Raw genomic sequence first — 19,117 nt, forward strand, 5'->3', positions numbered from 1 at the left:
TACAAACTCTCAAATATTGCATTTTACCCCAAAACACTTCTCTGTTCCAATAAATAACAATTCAAATCAGACAACCATTTACACCTCCTTGTGCAAGAAGATCAGGGCAGTTTAAAATTCCACTTTACAGCTTTTTCTTGGAAAAGCTGAGTAATACCTGGAGGGGGGACCCAGAAAAGCATTTATACTTTGTTTTCCCTAGCAACTAAAAGTACTCTGAGTTAATTGTTCACTTATTTATAAATTTTAGGAAAATGTGCTGTTAACTAAAAAGTTTCTATAATACAATGCCTCAGACATGAATTACTAGAAACTCAAATTACAGTACCAGAAAAAAACTCTTGCTGTGCTAGTATTTTAACTGTTTTCCCCATTTTGCTCTGGAATATGTATGGATGTTTTAGGAATCTCAAGCTGTTTTGTTTGCTCATAAATTTCTTCTGCTTGCTTCAGAAGCTCATGCGTTCGATTCTGTAATTAAAAATTACAACAATTTAACAATAAGAGGCTGATAACAGCAAAAAAAAACTCAGCACACTTGTTTGCTGTTTGTAAACAGTCAACTGGTTATGTAATGAATAAGGTTACAATTTGTTGTCAATTCACTCTGCTAAGCAAAATACTCTGTATTTTTATTTACATTATTTATTTACTTATTAGAGCAAATTGGCCTGGGGAGGCTGATGCATCAAGGATGAGCTTTGACAAATGGCTCCAAACTTATTAACTTGCAACGAACTAGTCAAAGTGATTCTTTCTCCCTTTAAAGTGAACTTCCACACACCATACTGGTAGCTCTGCCACACAGACCTTTCCAGAAAACTCAACAAAACTCCACACAGTCACGTCATGCAAAGCTTGAGATCTACACACTCAGCAAGGCTTGTACATAGACCAACCATCGCACCAAGGTATGTCCAGAAATGTATGCAGTAACAAAATTGGTGAAAATTTAACAAACTTGTCAAATCCACTGACCTGATTTCACTTTGACAAATTTGACTAAAATTCATTAAAATTGTCAATCCTGTCCTTCTATTTTCACTTTGACAAATTTGACTTAAATTCACCAAAATTGTCAAATCCCTAAACATTCACTCCGTTTGACGAAAGTTCATCAAATTTGTCATTTCATTACTGCATGCATTTCTAGACATAAGTGGAGATATATGTGATAACACCATATAACTTGAAATCTTTTTTAGTAGGTTTTAGGTCACTGATGGACAACACTTCAAAAACAACCCAAAAACAACCACTTGCCTGAGGTGCATGACAAGGCACATTAAAAAGCCCCAGAAGAATGTGAGGAAAAAAATTCTCTACTTAAAATATGTTGTTTCACGAAAGTATTGGAAAATAACAGTCTGCATGAACTACAAGTTGAGAACTTGTCATAGGGAAGGACATTGTCACTTTCAGCTCCCCTCATTTGCCCCAACCTGCAATTTAGTAATGAAAGTAGATGGGTAAAACTATATAACAACCTTACCTGAATAAGAGTCTTGTGTTCCATGATCATATGACTTGCCTTCAGTATAAAATCTGAATATTCTTCTTTCTCCTTCTGTCGCTCAACAACACTTTGCTCCACTCTGGGTGATAAACAGTTAATAGAGATCAAACATTTTTTTGTCACAGCATGCTTGACACTACTGGTAGTAAATTTTACAAGTTAGACATTATTTTCATCATCATCATCATCTGTGAAAATTGATCTGGTAAAGGTCTATCAACTTCAATGCAGTATCTGTTTCATGTTCATGTTCATTTGTTTGTGGTACAGATGCTATTTTGCTATGTTGTAACCTGAGTTTTATTTCCTTCAGGGTGCTTTCTTTGTCTTCCACTGCCTCCTCAGATTCTAACACCTTCTCTCTCATCTGTTGGACACTTTCCTCCAAACCCTGTGAAGCTCCAGTGGTTTTCTGGTACTCTTTTGCCATGATCTATGCAAATTAGGCAAAACCATCATAAATGACCAAAAAATTAATACCCATCAAAGTCTGAAAGGGGTAGCATCCTTGACAAGTAGATGCTGATGGTGTTAGTTTGAACATAGTCTTAAGGCATGTTGCTAAGGAAAATTTATCATAATTTGCCTTGAAATTTGGGGGGGGGGGGGGGCCAATGTCTGTCCAGCTATGCTCTCTACTATGCTTCTCAAGGCTCTCTACTTGTGCTCAGTAATTGGATCTTCTCTTAAAATAAACATGATGGTTAATTTCAATTTTAGCACCTACTGTTAGACCAAACATTTATATTCTGTTACCAAAAGAGAAGCTCTCTTTCTAAATTTTTGCTTCTTACAACATTTCATTCTATAGTACTACCCAACAACTTTCAAGCGTAATGCAGTTTTCCCAAATTCAGGATGTTATTCTTGTTCAAATCAGTTAACTTCACAGTTGCTGCAATACCTCCTTTTTCCAATCTAACTCCTTGTCCAGTACTTGCAGTTTGCTCTCCAGAGCTGTCACCTCTTCTTGTTTGTCTGCCACCATCTCACTTATCTTAAATAAAACAGAACACTCAGGTCTAGTTGTTTAAAGGCTGATTAGCACTAACCCAAGGTTAAATTTTAATCTGGGTTTCTTTATTCCTTTGTCCGAAAACCTTTAGGGATGACTTTCTCCATTCTTTTCTCAACATCCAATCAACAAATTGTAGACAAAAAGAATTATACATTTTATACTCATTAAAGCTTTTAGATCTGAAATCAGATCTCACACTTACCCTGGTTCATCTTAACCTAGCTTTGAGCAACCTGGCCTTGGACAAAAGTAATGACTGATTGTTTTCAGTGTCTCCAGTGTTGAGGAAAACTCCGCATTTTTAGGGTGCACCAAGTACATTTATAATTCAAGAGCACATTAAATGGTTAAATGTACTAAAAGTGCAGCAAGGAAAAATTGCAGAATACAAGCCTGTTTGGCCTGAAGGACTATTGTTTATTCAGAGTTACTTTCAAATGAGGTGTCGAGCTATCAATTGATAAACACTCTAAATGGTTAGACCAATGATTTTTAAACACATTCATTTATGGTAAGGTAAGGTAAGGTAAGGTAAGGTAAGGTAAGGTAAGGTAAGGTAAGGTAAACTCTATGTTACCATGGTGGCCCATCAGCTGTAAGGCTGGTACCTAGAGGGGCCCTGGATACCTTAAAATCCATCATCTTGACCATAATGAAGAGACAGACTGTAAAACTTTTTTAGTTCTCCCCCCCCCCCCCCCCCCCCACATCACTTAACTCAAGTTCACACCTTCAATTTAGTTTTCATATGTAACCAGTCATAAATTTCTACCTGATCAAATGCTTCCTCTTCAGTGATGACCTGAGACTGAGTGGTACGACTCTTCTCGCTGATTTGTTGTTTGAGATGAAGAAGGGCAGGCTGTTGAATAATACAACATGTAATGAAATTGTTGTTTCACATTTAGAACTCAGCTGAATGTTTTCCATCATGTAAATGAGACATGGAGGTGGTACCAATGACACACTTATGTATGTAATACATTTTTATTTTTTGGGGGGCGGAGCAAAACAGTGTCACAGCATGAGAGACAGCAGTCACAAAAAATGGAGCTCTTTATTTCCATTTTCCCAACAGCCAACTCTTGTGCTGTTACACTAATGAACTCCCCAGACAAAAAAGTTCCCCAACTCAGTAGTTACCCCCTGTTGATGAATCCGAGATAACTTCTGGCAAAATGTGCCACTTCAGGAAATTCAGCAAATAGGTTACAGTCACACTGTATTATGTCATTAGACATACCTTTATGGTTCCCTTAAAGTCCATGTGAGCTCTCTGATCAGGTCTTTGTGAGTGTGGATTGAAGTGCATCTCAAAGTCAATACCATTTGCATTTTCTGCTGAGGGTGGAATCAATTTCAAGTTCCTTGCCATTTCATTATATTCTCTTACATGCTTCTCAGTCTAAAATGGATGCCAAAAGTTGGTGGAAAAAGATTCAGGCTTTCTGTTTTATCTTTTACACTAGTGACAAAACAAACTCCTCATGGTAAGACAGTATTACAGTCAGCGACAGATTCCAAATTGAATGCCCTGTTGCTAGCTAACCTCTTCATGTTTTTTCGCAAATTGCATCTCTTTTTCCCAGATCTGCTGGTTAAAATAATCTCTTTCCCTTTCTTGTTGTTCAATGGCCTTCTGTAGTTCTTTTTTCTCATGCTTCATTCTTTCAACATCTGCAGAACTCAGCTCCTGGTTGTTCAGAGTTTGCTGCAATATAAAAAAGTAATGATTAGAAAATGAATGAAAAGATATGCATACTCTGTTTAAAATTAAGGTTTGAATTAATAAATTTAACTCTTTCCACCATATTTTCAATAGCCATATTTTCCATACCCTTCTCTGTATAATTCCTTGGTACTGACAAGGAGAGTTTATTTAACAATCAAAGCTTCTCAAATTACATGTAATAATAATTTCCTTTATGCTCATGATTTTATGAATGGAGAAATTATTATGGAGAAATTAGATGCGAGTCACTCTCAGGATTTAAAGGGTTAATTAGCAAGGAAGGGAGATGGCTAAACTCAGTGGCACACAGAAAAAGGTATTATTGGAGCACAGCACATGTATGTAATGGAATTTCTCCTATGGTGATAAAAGAACCTCCTTCTCTCTGGAAAATTTGGTCTTTAGTGCCCAAGCATTAGGTCAGAAAAGGCTTCATGGTTTTTAAAGACCTGCATAAAATCTCAGGTGTATAGGGCCTGTCAGACACTTGAAACTTTGCCCTTTCACACTGCAGTAAGATACTGTCTCTATTGAGCTTACAAGGTAGTGTTAATTTATTTCCTCTTGGGTGGGTGTTAAGTAACAATATTAGCACTTCACAAGGTCAGAGTTACATTCAAGAAACACCACACATCGACAACAACAAAGCCTTGTAACATATATTTACCTGAAGTCGTGCATTTTCTTGGGTGATGGCATTTTGTTCCACTTCTGCAGATACGACAAAAAATAACATTCATTTGTAACTTAATAGAAAGTTAAAAGGATACAAATACTGTAACTACAAGGAAATAAATACTTGTACTTGATTGGCCAATTTAGCAGGCTGTATTTCACAGTACAGCCTGCTACATTCAAAGATTTGTTTGAAATTAAATCTTCTTCTTATTGAACTCAGAGATATGAAAAAATTTCCTTCTAACCTCTTACAAACTGAGTTTGAGGTCTATAATTTGAGTTACGGAACCTTATGTTTCCTGTGCAGACATGCATGCTTTGGGTTGGGCCATAAATTGAAGCGAAAATTAACCCTGTCTGTAACCTAGAGTATGAACCTCAAACTCAGTTATTAAGAGGTACTATATATTACTTAGTCCTCTTAGTTCCTCGACAAGCTGGTCATTCTTTTCCTCCAACTGTTTTGTACTCTTCCCCAAGTCTCCTAGGTAGTTCTGAAACTTTTCCCTGCGGGATAAGCACAGGAAATTGTTGACAATCTGTAATGATTACAGATGAACAGGAAGCTGTAATACATTCAACCTGTTTACAACACATGATCCAGAGAACAAGTATTAATGAAGGTACATGTTAAATTTATACTTAATTTAGTGCAAATCTTACTTGTCAGAAGTTAATGTTATCTTTCTTTCAGCTAACGTTTGGAGACGTGACTACAAAGCAAGAAAACAAACAACTATTAGTACATTCTATACATGTTACCTTTCACTGATATTTTAAAATTCAAAAAGTCAATAGCAAAGCTCAGAGGACATTTGAAAGGAAAGGAAAAAACAAGCTTGTTCACTTTCCTTTGTGTTGTACAAAGTGTCTCTTTTTAAAACTGATTTTTTATTCCCCTTTGACTTCAGTCTGCTTCCTAGCTCAAGAACTTCTCTCATCTGAAAAACTTTTGCTCTGATTTAACTCAACAATTTTATTAATTCAGTACAGATGTCTCTTTTTGACTAATAACACAAGATGACACAATTTTTCTGGTAAGTACTCACAGAATCATTTTTCAGGGCATTCAATTCTTCCTCTAGCATTAGGTTATCTCTCATCAGGTCTTCATTTCCTGAAAGCAAATGAATAAAAAGGTTTATCTTACTCTTCTAAAATGTGAAAACTTATTTTTCATGCTGATGATTATTCGTAATCTCATCACTGTTTACCCAACAGTGAACCAAGTTAAATAAAATAATATATTCACTGACCACTGCTACAAGTTTACATATTTGAAATAACAAATGAGATCAACACTTCTCACAGCTAGCTACAGTTAGTCTGAAGGTTGTTGTCATTACAAGCTGCATTGTGGTTGTTTAACTTGCTGAGTTATTGGTGTTTAGTAGATTTTCATGAACCTTTGTACTAAATTTTTGAATCTAAGAAAATCTATTTACCTTCAAGCAGAACAGCATTTCTTGATCCTGAAAACAAAGTAAATGTGACCAAAAGTTAAGTTAAGTCAACTCTAAAATTCTCAAGACTGGTGATTGAGAAACTTCAAATTAGGAATATTTCTGTATTGTGAAAATTTTCACACCCAGACATTAAACTTACTTATGCTATCAATAAACTCATTGTCAAATTCTCCCAGTTCATCAAGTTCTGTCCCCATCATGAAAGCAGCATAACTCTTCTCCAAATACCTAAAAAAGTACTGGAATTATAGGGTAATTTAGTGTTATCAACTGACTTGAAAATGTAAATTGGCCACCGTAAAGAGTTTAAAGGCTGACTTTTCAAGTGTTAGCCTTTTGTCTGACTTATAGAAAAATCTTTGCTTAAAGAAAAATCTTTGCTCATGGGAAAATCAAAAGCAGAAGAAAGTCCCTGATAAGAGGGAAAAAGAAAAAAAAGGCCTGAAGAAGAAAGAAAGAGCACCATTCTCCCAAGAAAAGAAAAAAATCTTAGCAGCCATGAGGTCATTAATTATTCAGTCACTGATGATATCAGTGACAGCAGCCTTTTCAAGACTACTTGCACTCAGATGATCTGACTATATCATACACTTTTACTCCTGGGTTCAAATCATGCACCGCAGTTCTTTTCAGGATGACTCTCAGACTTAACATATGTCACCCAGTCTAACTAACGGTGGCTTTATTCATGACTTACCTTGTCTTCAGGTTGTGGCCCATCTTGGTATTCTTCACCAGCTCTGTAATTGTCCTCAGGGAACAGAACATGGCCTTCAATATCCTGACCAACACTCATGGCATGCTGTTATATTTAATTACAAGTACAAAAAAAATCAAATCATTTGTCTCTCTGTATGTAAAGCCACAAGCTGTCATTGGTCATGACATTGTGACAGCTGTAATTTTCCGGCAATCATTAACTATAGCAAAATGCATCAAATTCAGTATAATTTAACAATAATTAACCTTGATAAGTTCAATAAGCCAGCATAGTGCACCGAGTACCATGGGCCAAGCATGAGGACTTCCAACAGAGTGCAGGTTACTCTTTGAAATTGTAAATGGATAACTGAGGAACAAAAAAAAAATTATGGAGGTAAATTTGGAATATATATAAATAATTGATACAATCATTTTCACTGATTGTGTAATAAGAACCCTGACTAGGAAACAAAGAAAATTCTTCCTTAATCTTAGCTTTCCCAACATACCCTAACATCTTGAAAATCCTTGGGATCTCCTCTGCTGGTTTGGATTCCAGTGAAGTGTTTTTTTGAGTGTCTGCCTTTATGTACTTGTAAAGAAACTGTGCAAAATAGACCTCACATTTAGAGTAAAAAAATTAAGGACTCCTATAATCTCTCAGAGGTTACATTCAAATTTCTCTTGTTGAAAACAACAAAATAATGTAAACACAGATAGCATAACATACTCTTGGGAGTGTCAATTTGTACTTTTTTTTCTAATTAACAGAGAATTGTTGATACATGCAGTTGAGGAATAGGTTTGTGAGGACTTATAAAAAATACTAAGTTTCTGACAATTACCATAAGGAAGAACAGGCCAAAAATACATGAAATCACTGTGGTAGGTGCAACCTTAAAGTGTCTAGCTTTTTTGTAAACTACAGTGTTTACATTACCTGGAAAATGTTGCAGAACTCTTTTGTAGAAGGAGCACTCAGAATTCTCATGGAAATTTGATGTGGATAATGAAACTCTGTCAGGAACTAAGTTAATAATGGTAGCATTATTCATTAACTCTGCAAGACTAGTGAAAATATAACTACTGACATAAAACTTAATGTAGTTACAATCGATAACAGGCTCACAAATGTTGTAAATAACAATGGGTGAATTTAACAGAAAAAAAAAATATCCTTATGTGTTGACAGTCTTGCAAGGGTCTTTAGGGGGATGAACACATTAGTTGAACAGGTTTAGAGATTATTTTTTTAAGTCATGATAATTTCTGAGAAAGCATCTGAATTTATATCATTTTGCAGGAGATGAGCTGAGATCACGGCAAATCGCAAACGTGTGGACTGGCTCAGGTTTTTGATGTGAAGAGTGATTCCAGGAAAATTAATTAGCCATCCGGTTCAACCCTATATACTTTACAAATTAAAAATATAATACTGCACATACCTCCATAAGATATCTAATCATTTTTTGCTGGTATCCTGGGATGAAAATGCAAAAAGTAGGTTTCAAGCTTTGAACCTAGTTTAAATATTTGGCTCTTCTGATAAAAAGTATAGGTCGTTCTTTCGAAATATAAAACCATAAACAGCAATTGATGCAGTTTTACTGTGATCATGAAGACCTAGAAAAAGTTTATGGACTCTGAAAAATGTAAGTCTTGAAGTGAACCGAAGAGAAATAACGAAAAAAGGCCTGATAGAGGATAGAGAAAAAAAATGAAATTAGAGAAGGCTTCATGAACCTCTGTCGGAGAGGGGCCGCGGATCTTTCATCTGAACACAGTTTTCTCTCCCATATTGGCTAGATGGTCTCCTGAAAGATTAAAGATCTATTAGAACTACAAAATAAGCATAAAAAGATCAAGCTTCAGTTGATTTAAGCTTTCAGTAGAAGTGTTGACATTATTTAGATTCAACTGCATTAGAAGGAAAAAAATACAGAAAGTTATACCAAATTAAGACATTATTTCCGCGCAAAACATGTAATAGGCAGTTGATACAAAAGCAACGAATCATAATAACGTTAAAAGACGGGGCGAAACCTTTTGGGTTTACGACGTTTTCCTACCTTCCAGTCGCTGATGATCTTGCACCAGCGAGCGAAGGTCTCCCCGAAGTCGAAGGTCTACCGAGTGATGTCCTATTTCCTATTGAAGCTCTCGATCCAAGAGAAGTTTTCTTCTCCCGAGCGACCGGTCTGCTCTGATTTCCTATGTTAAGAGGGCCTAGGGTTGTTCGCCTCATTGCAGGAATAAAATCCAAGACAGATCAAATGTGATGAGTACTACTAAACAATCCCACAACCAAACGTTTTACTTTGAAAACCGCGCTCAAATATTAGGTTCCAGCCTCCTCGCTGGCCTAAACTTAGATATGTCATGTACGCCTCATGAACATTACCAAGATTTTGATGGTGAGAGGATACGTAAATGGATACGTGCTCCCCAACAAGCTGAGTCCTAGCCTTTGAAGAAGCTTTAATTCCATTTAAATTAGAGACCATTGATTCCCTAATTCCACAAGAAGATCATTTGTATTATAAGCTAAAATTTATTTGGCTGATCAAATGATGCTTTTAACAACAGCATGAATTATTTACAATAGTCTCTAACCAGCACTGGTCTAGAAAAATAAATACTTTATACTTAAAATAAGATTTTAAGGTGTCTTAAAAAGTGTGCAAAATGTATTTACAACTGTTAGGTAAACTACATAAATTATCTGATGAAAAAACTTGGCTGCTATGTACAATGCGTACCACAACATTCAATTTAAATCAGATTTTGGCAAAAAACATTGCTTTGCACAATGACCTGTTTCATCAAAGGGGCAAGTGAAACACATAGTTGATTATCAGCATAAAGTAAACCTTTAGACCCCTAACAGTAACTACCATCTACTTTCTCCCTACAGTTTCACTTCTGAATCAAGCATAAGGGTGATATGAGAAAAAGGAAATGATTGCACAGTAAAAAAAAATATATATATATATATATAAGTTAAAGAATTAAAGAGGACGCATCGATTCTCTGTGACTCTGAGTTTTCTGCCCGAAACTCAGGAAATTCAGAGAAACACAAAGAATCGATGCGTCCTCTTTAATTCTTTAACTTATCTATACTTAGCTCTGCTACCACAGCATTAAGCACTTTATGCCAAGGTAGACTCTACTCCCACATTCATGTATGTATATATATATATTGTGATTGTTAAACAAATTCTCATTGTCAGTACTAAAGGAAGTGCATGGAGAACAGTATTGAGAATATACAAACTGATGTTAAGGTGTAAAAGGTTAATTGGCCAATCTGCTGTTATTTTGAGCAAGTTAATCATCAACTAGGTGCATCATTCAAGTTTTGTGAAATAATGAGAATACAAATAATAATGTAATAATAAGTTAGGAGAAATAATACAACAAGTGGTATAAATTAGGAGAAACTGGGAAGAACAGATTATTGTTAAAGTCCTTTCCTGGACTCATGTTTCTATAGTATAAATATTTTCCCCTTGTTTTTGTTTGTTTGTTGGAATATCAAAAGAGATTCCATACTATATATATATACCTTGGTATGAGGAACTTGACTAAAAAACACCACAACCCTTCCTGATAAATAAAAACTCTAATACTTTCAACATTTTTTTTTTCATGGTCTAGAGGATCTTTTTGCATAAAGCCTTTTCAAAACTCCCTCCTTGTTCCTTACAATATTTACTATGGCCCTGAATGATTGCACGAAATATGTTCTCAACTTCTTTTAAAAATTGAAAATTTTGTACTAAATATCATAGAAAGACATTGGGGTGACCTGGGGTTGCTAGACATTATATTGATTTTATTAAATAGTTATGTAATCAACTCTTTCCAATTTGGAAAATGAACTAATATTTATCCTCTACTTGAAGACCAGCTGAGACAGAGCAATGGAAATCAAGCCCTAGCCAGAACAGGTGTCCTGAGAGAGGTGTTCATGCAAAGGAGTGTTAAGTTGTAGAGACCCACTGAAAGGGTTTGGTTTATGAAGGTGAGGTGCCTGTTACAAAAGGGGTGTCATTGTAACTCAAGCTTCCAGAGAGGTACACTCTTACAAGATAAAGGAGTCTTCTCAAATAATCTAATTCCAGTGTGGGTGTGGTCCCATAGCTAGCCATTGCTGGATTACTGTCTCATAAAAATGCTCGTAAATAAAAATACTGCTGGTACCTAGCTACCACAACATAGCTGCCTTAATCTTTTTATAGTCATTATCAACAGCTGTCATGGTTTCCATTGCTGTAGCCACAGCTTCTCCTATTCTGGTGCAGTTAGCGTCAATATTGCAGACTGCTGCCTTAGCCCTCCTCTGTGTCATCCCTCGAGCTGTAGCACGCTCAAACGCTGTAGCTTTTAGTTCATTTATTTTATCTTCATTTTCACGAAGGCTGTTTAAAGCACCTGGACACTGAACTAAAACTTTTTTCGAAGCAGCACCAACCTGCCAGAAAGCAAAGAAAAATATATTAAGGTCAATGATTGTGAGGAAGAAGAAGAAATGGCATTTTCTGAATGAAAGTCCCACCACTATCCCTTATTACTAACTATCTAATGGTAACATGCAGCTGTACAAAATAAAAATGAACTGAGTAACATGTCAGACCATTTGTAAAAATTGTTGAAAAGTTCAAAATGACCTAGTTTCCTCTAAACATTGTTACTCCCTCCATATTAAGCCCCCTTCCTTAATTAACCCTTTAAACACTAACATCAATATGCATATTCTCCATACTGTTCTTGATATATTTCCAAAGGTCCTAACAAGGAGAATCTGTTTAACAATCAAGAGCTTCTTTGGTTGTGATCATTTCCTTTGTTCTCATGACCTTAATGTTGGATCCAGGGGTGATATTGTAATGAGAAAATAGATGCCTTAAAGGGCCCTCTGTTGAGAAATCAGTAAAGTTATTTTAATTGCATTTAAATAAATTTTGCTGATAATAAAATACTGAACAAAAGTTCTTACCTCTGAGTGGAATGAGTTCAAAACTCTCTGTACTGGGCCACTGACACGCTCTTTCACTTCTTCTTTCACCAACAACTTTATGTACCCTCCATCTTCATGTGCCTGGAGAGGAAAGGTAAAAAGTACTTCAAGGATGACTGATACATGGACATCAATAATGTGGGAAATTGTCAGCAATATATTCACTGGAAAAAAATTAGCTGGCAAGGCCAGAGGTGAACTGAACAAAAATTGTATCTTCAATAAATCAGATGACTATTGCATCACAATGCAGCGAAGCCATGCCATATGTGAATCTTTAATATTGGAAAATCTTGAGTCAAACTCCTTGAAAGTGACACCTTCCAAAAACATACCAAAGACACAGTGCATAAAATGCTTATCACTTTTTTCAATAAGTGTTTATCGAACCTTGACAAGGAAAATTGACATTGCATTTCACAAAGCTTAGAATCCTTTCAATCAAAGAACTTTATTATAACAGACAATGTTAGGGAGGAAGAAAAAGGAACTCCATGGCAAAAGTGACACACTATTTATGCATGCTTTTGCACATCAGAAATGTCTTAATGAGGACTCTTCACCACAATTGTTGTCTTATGCCAAATGCTTCAGGCTATTAATCTCAATCTTTAGTTGTAATAAAGAAGAATTTGGAAGTAGATATCACAAACTATCCAAGCTAACCTCCAATGCATCTTCATCATCATCTGTCCTTATCAACTGCTTCAGTCCATCTATACACTCTTCAAGACTTGCCTTTGCACTGCTAGTAACACCTGCCCTACTACAAGCTCTCTTAAAATTGTTCATGGCATCAAGTAGTCCTGTACTCGTGTTCTGAACAGTCTCAATTGGGTTATTACACTCAGCAAAGAACACATCAAACTGTATGAAACAAATAAGATCAGATATTAGCAAAGTGAACAATGAGAACTTTAAACCCTTGACTGAAAGAGGATAGCGACTCATTTACCTCAGGCACTTTGGTAACAATAAGTGGAATAAACTCCTTTTTCTCTGAAATTTCCAAAGGACTTATGGTTACATAGTTTTTCTCTTCAAGTTCCAGATCATTCTTGCTGAGTTTCCCACCCTTTGAAGTAAGTTTCTTTTTCTTCATTTTCTGTTGCAACAGATGTCGTATTAGCGACTGGATTGCAGCATGTACGCTGTTATCACTCTCTTTGGCTGACACTGTAACACTGGAGAACAAACACTACAATTAAGAATATTCGCCCTTAGATCAGAGCTAACAGACAAAGGATGAAGACAAATTATACATCATCTACTTATCAAGTCTTATTTAATATTACATAACAGGATTCAAAATAACTTTTCAGCTTTTAGCGTGAATTTGTATGCTTTTGTCAAGGCTCCTTTTTTTTCCCGGCTATCAATAATAAATGAGCTAAAACAACTGTGAATATATGAAAGTCATATATTTGAACTGCAGACAAAGACAGGAATATGAAAGCGATCTACTTGAGCAGTGGTGAAAATAAGGTCTGAAAAAAATTCAGGCCTGTACAGGATTTAAACCCATGACCTCTGCGATACCAGTGTAGTGCTCTACCAACTGAGCTAAGTCCACTGTTCAAATATATTCACAGTTGTTTATTCACCACTTCACAGTTTATTTGGAACCAACATAATGACCACAGTTGGCTTGTTAGCTCAATTGGTAGAGCGCTGCACCAGTATCACAGAGGCCAGTTTTTAGATTAAAACTGATTGCCAGAAATATGAATTAGTTTTTAACTTCTTTTGATAAGTGAAAACAATTTACAAGTTTGCTATTAGAACTGATGAAGCAAATTATTAATTAATTAATCATTGCATGTCACAAGTGTCACTGTGATCAGAATCTTTATTTGACAAACATGTTTTGTTGCAGCAATTCCTTTTCCAACAAGGCATAGTGAATGGCTCAATTTTTCAGAGTTTGTTCAAAAGTGAAATATACAACTTTGTCTATAAAGACAAACTGTCATGCTTCTCCATGCACAGCCATGGGAAATCTGTTCTGTCAAGCACCAACTTTGACTTGAACGCTGGAGAAGGCTTTACAAATGACATTAAACAGGATTTGGCAGAACGTAAATCTTGATTAAAGGTAGTACGTACATGTAGAAACATAAACACAGTCATGTGATGGTGTGTACACAAACTTGCATGTTGCACGCTTGAGCAAATATGTAGATAGCTGAATACTGTAAACAAAAATACCCCGTGTAGCACACTTCAAATTTTGAAACTCTATACTCGTTTACGTTTCTAAAAAGCTTTTAAAACATTTCTTAGCTGCTTTATTGCCTGATATGAAATGTTCCCCATAACATGACAGCAACTCTTACTTCAGTTGGACGATCAATAAGCATAATATCTTTTGCAAAATTCTAGTTCTTTGGTGAAAAATTGCTGGCAGGTGTGCTAAAAGTTCCAGCTGCCACTGGCAACTTGCTGTTATTTTGAGCCCTGCATGAAATATCTAAGTGGAAAACATGAAGGGTATTGTAAACAAAAATACCCCTTGTAGCACGCTTCAAATTTTGAAACTCTATACTCGTTTACGTTTCTAAAAAGCTTTTAAAACATTTCTTAGCTGCTTTATTGCCTGATATGAAATGTTCCCCATAACATGACAGCAACTCTTACTTCAGTTGGACGATCAATAAGCATAATATCTTTTGCAAAATTCTAGTTCTTTGGTGAAAAATCGCTGGCAGGTGTGCTAAAAGTTCCAGCTGCCACTGGCAGCTTGCTGTTATTTTGAGCCCTGCATGAAATATCTAAGTGGAAAACATGAAGGGTATTGTAAAAGGTATTTTTCAGTTGATAACACAGGCAAGCTTAAAAAAATCAAATTAAAATCATTGTCAATGTAATTGTTTGGAGTGCTAATTAAGCTGATCATAATTTAGGAAAGAAAAAAGTATTAGTAGCATGCTCTAATGGCAGTGTCTGACATCCTCCTCTAAATAATAATAATAATTTTAAAAAAAACTCCTAACAAGGGGTTGAGGACAATTTCATGATAACAATAAATTTAAAGGGAATTAGGAATTGGTCAGGATAAAAAAGACAAAAATTCCACAAAGACTGGGGGCAGGGGTGTCTCAAGAGTAGTTAAATACCCAACAGTTACCTTCCAACAAAGCCATGTTGTAATGCCACACCCTCCAGTACTCGCACTGTTTCTAAGTAAGACATCTCATCATCATCATCATTTCTTTCCTCTTCAGTCTTGTGATATTTGAGCTGCAAAATTATGTTGCAAGTCTTTGAAACTTGAGAACAATTTTTAAAAGTTTACTCATTTTCCTTCAAGCAAAATGAGGCTTGGTTGGCATCAGCTTCAGTTTAAAGTTTTCCTTATTTAAAAACTTTTCAAGCCAGTTTAAAATTTTTTCCCCTGTGTTTTAGATTATGATCTAAAATAATGAATACAAGTCAAAGAAAAAGAAAAATCAAACTGGCTTCAAACATATTACATTTTGAACTACAATATATTTACTAAGAATGGTGATATCTTTGTGAATCTCCCTAGTATAGCAAGAACATGACTACCAGTTCTTTGAAAGTATAAATAAACCTCTGCACAAAACTCAATAATGAATCTAAAGGTAATTCAGCATCATCAAGTGAGTTGACAACATAAAATGGCCACTGTAAAGAGTTTCAAGGCTGACATTTCAGGTGTTAACCCTTTGTTGTTCACTCGAAACTTTAATTTTGAAATTCTTTACACTGGCCAATTTACATTATCAACTCTGTTGATAATACTAAATTACCTTTTATACTCTGTTACTGACACAGCACCACAGTTTCTTTGGAGACTCAACCCTTTATTTAATGAGTCTTACTAATAGTCTACCTTATCCATCTTGTTCCCCAAAAGTAGAATTGGTATCAGTTTAGAATCTGCAATGTTTTCCTTTATATTTCCATTATTGGCTGTAAATACTGCATTATTTACAATGTCTTGTTTCCAGGTTCCAGCCATAGTCACAGAGTCAATGTCATCCATGTCAACAACAACTAAATGGAAGAGAGAACTCTCAAATTTTAATTTAAAATGACTGCATATCATATATAACTGCACAGTACAAATAAGGAAATTTACCATCATGATGATTTATTGACCCATTTTTAATCTACTGAGGAATTCAAATGTAATGTGAAATATTCTGATTTTTTTAAACTAAATAATCAAAATCATCTATGGCATAGTAACCTCTAACAAAGGAACAAGGGAACAATAAAAATTACCCTAATTATATTTTATCACAACCCTCCCCTCAAGACAACTCCATGGAGATTTTTACATGGAGTTGTGAATTGTAACAGCTTTTCCCTTACCAGTCTCTCTTGTAACAGCTAGCCAGTTTAAATATTGGACACAATTTGAGCTGTCACATCTCAGGCATGCAAGCCAAAGTGTTTATATGAGGAAAAGTTGACAGACCTGAGGGGTTATCCTACCTGCTAAGGTGAAACAACTTGCCCTCTTAACCCTTTCCCTCCCACAAGTGACCAGGACAGAATTTCTCCTTACAATATGAATACAATATCAAGCAGGCAAGTGATGAGAATAGAGAAGAATATCAATCATGGGATTATTAGTTGATCCAATACCAAATTCTTTGAACTAACATCATAAGAATTGTATAGCAGGTAGTAAGGAGAATTACTAATCAGATCTTGGGAGTGAAAGGGTTAAATCCCCTTATCCCTCAAGACAAGTTCATTGTTTTCATGTTAACATTGTACATGAAAAAATTATGCACTTATGATTGGCTGAAAACGAGTGAAATCTCATATAACACAAATGCAAAGTTCTAACACAAGTGCAAATTAGAAATAGCTTGTGCATGCTTTTAAAATTTTGTCTGTCCTGACTTTCTGTGATGCTTTTTTTCACGTTAAGTATTAACAAGTAATAACATGATTTAATTCTCCTGCAACTTGGTGTAATAAGCAATTTTAAATTTTTAAAGACTACAGATTGCAATTTTATTGTCTTTGAAAAAATATATTCCTGCTTATTAACACCAAATTTCACTGGAAATCATGCTATTACCTATACAAATGGTTGGTTGAATTTTCAAACTCATGAGAGGGTTGTGTTGGTTACCCAAGACCATATAACTGGGCCCTGAGTTGTACTTCTTACCAATAGCAGCATCCACATCCTTGTAATAGCTTCTTCGCAAGTCCATTTCCTCTCGCCCAGGAAGGTCCCATAATGCCACAGACACAATAGTCTCAAATGGGACGTTGACATGCTTGACAATATTTCCAATACTCACAGAGACACTCGGCTGATAACTGTAGTCAAACTGGTTTTTTGTGTAGCGTAAAAATATACTGGATTTTCCAACTTCAGGGTCACCTTAAATCAATCACAAAAAAAATTTACTTTTATTTTACTTTACTAGACAGAGAGATGTGCTACCCACATTGTGTTTACTGCAAAGAAATCAGCTCAAACATGCTAGTTCCGGCTTGAGTTTGACCCAAATTCTACAGTCTCCCGGCTATATATAGTAAAGTCTTTGGTGAAGAAAAGCAATATTCGCAAGACAATTGATTTGGCTGTCATGATGAAAAAACTCAATAAACATTCCACGGGTCATACACCAGTACCTTTAAATCCAGAGTCAAGAGGGGAACGCTACTTAATAAGAACCTTTCCATCCGAATTATGAGAGCCGAGTAAGAGTTATTACCGGTAATATGCTGCACTATGTCGTATCTCAATCCATAATCTCCAAATTTATATCAAATGGTGTAGTCTCGCGCCATTTTGACAGACTGTCATAGATTATTTGCTGTAAAATTTTCATCACTTTAAAGAGCCCTACGATCTAATTTCCTTGTAATAAGAAAAATAATACCTTCCCTGGCACTAATTACTTTCCTGTTAGTACTTAGCACTTCCCACTCAATATCGATCATGTTCAGTGTGGTATACTGAGACTCTTCGATGTCCGTTGCTATAAACAGTTTCGGTTTTTTTTTTTAAAAAAGCGAAAGTTTCCACAAAGGTCTTCACCTCTTGATATATGATAGAAGTCGAATGAAAGAAAATTGTCATGTTTGTCAACGAAAATTTCAGACTTCCAAATACGGTTGCGTTTCCAATCGGAAAAATTCCGTGCAAGCCCTAACATTTAACTCGATAAACAGAGCAAAAAAGCACAAGTTCTTAAAGGAAAGTAACGTTTCCCCATCTGATCATCGAAAAACATTCCCCATTTACGTAATCCTTGCTTTATCAACAAGACAATTCAATATAATGTGAAATCTGTTTTGAGTAAATAGCTTCGCATAATTGTATTGCGATAAACATTGGTCGTGAGCTTGTATATTCAGTAAATTTGCTGAAAAAGTTATTGGTTTTAAAACGACCTTATCTATTTGTATCTGGTACCACATCTCTCGCGAAGAGAAGCATAAAGTTTGCAAGCCTTCGCTTTAAAACTATCGAACAACACACTCAGGGAGCTACACGTATCAGCCCCTCATCAAAAGATCGAATTGAATGTGCAAAACTTACCGACAAGAACAACCTTGAACGTAGGTATTTCGTTCTGAATGACTTCACCTGTGATGAAAGAATAGCTACGATCATTTCCCTGCTTTAAATGAGGAAAGTATGAGCCCAGAAAACTCACCTCTACTACAACTACCAGCTGAACCCATGTTGTTCTCTGCGCTACATATCGCGAATTTCGCGAATTTCGCGAACTCACGCGCGTACTCACTATCTCCTGTTACTATAGAAACGTACTCACATCGTGTTGTTTTCACGTCATCTGCCGTTAGGAAACAAAGGCGAACACGTTTGCATCTCCGGTTTTGACTTCCGTAGAACCAAGTTTTATTTAAGAGTAGACACAGAACAGACACAGAAGGTCTGTGCTTATGGTTCCTTTTCAAATCCCATTTTAAACAGAAGTCTAATCACTACGTTTAGCAACTCACGGTCTCTCTCCTAC

General features: G+C 35.8%; 2 protein-coding genes across 2 annotated transcripts; both read right to left on the reverse strand.

The window, feature by feature from the left end:
* Nucleotides 1-333: 333 nt before the first annotated feature.
* LOC131777068 (kinetochore protein NDC80 homolog) lies at nucleotides 334-9,416 on the reverse strand. Its single transcript, XM_059093281.2, has 20 exons — nucleotides 9,182-9,416; nucleotides 8,856-8,926; nucleotides 8,558-8,592; nucleotides 8,053-8,139; nucleotides 7,622-7,716; nucleotides 7,377-7,479; nucleotides 7,108-7,212; nucleotides 6,550-6,649; nucleotides 6,390-6,416; nucleotides 5,994-6,061; nucleotides 5,608-5,657; nucleotides 5,357-5,451; nucleotides 4,934-4,977; nucleotides 4,084-4,245; nucleotides 3,778-3,939; nucleotides 3,307-3,396; nucleotides 2,421-2,513; nucleotides 1,810-1,949; nucleotides 1,493-1,595; nucleotides 334-471 (listed from the first exon to the last, which is right to left on the reverse strand). Exons 1-20 carry the CDS (start codon nucleotides 9,355-9,357, stop codon nucleotides 358-360), a joined length of 1,920 nt encoding a protein of 639 aa, XP_058949264.2. The 5' UTR covers nucleotides 9,358-9,416; the 3' UTR covers nucleotides 334-357.
* A 243-nt stretch (nucleotides 9,417-9,659) lies between these two features.
* On the reverse strand, nucleotides 9,660-18,848 carry LOC131777057 (uncharacterized). Its single transcript, XM_066172582.1, has 9 exons — nucleotides 18,794-18,848; nucleotides 18,676-18,723; nucleotides 17,290-17,508; nucleotides 15,991-16,154; nucleotides 15,262-15,374; nucleotides 13,090-13,318; nucleotides 12,801-13,001; nucleotides 12,114-12,215; nucleotides 9,660-11,588 (listed from the first exon to the last, which is right to left on the reverse strand). Exons 1-9 carry the CDS (start codon nucleotides 18,819-18,821, stop codon nucleotides 11,322-11,324), a joined length of 1,371 nt encoding a protein of 456 aa, XP_066028679.1. The 5' UTR covers nucleotides 18,822-18,848; the 3' UTR covers nucleotides 9,660-11,321.
* Nucleotides 18,849-19,117: the final 269 nt, after the last annotated feature.

Source organism: Pocillopora verrucosa, chromosome 9 (genome assembly GCF_036669915.1).
Source record: "Pocillopora verrucosa isolate sample1 chromosome 9, ASM3666991v2, whole genome shotgun sequence".
In the NCBI taxonomy this organism is placed as follows: domain Eukaryota; kingdom Metazoa; phylum Cnidaria; class Anthozoa; order Scleractinia; family Pocilloporidae; genus Pocillopora; species Pocillopora verrucosa.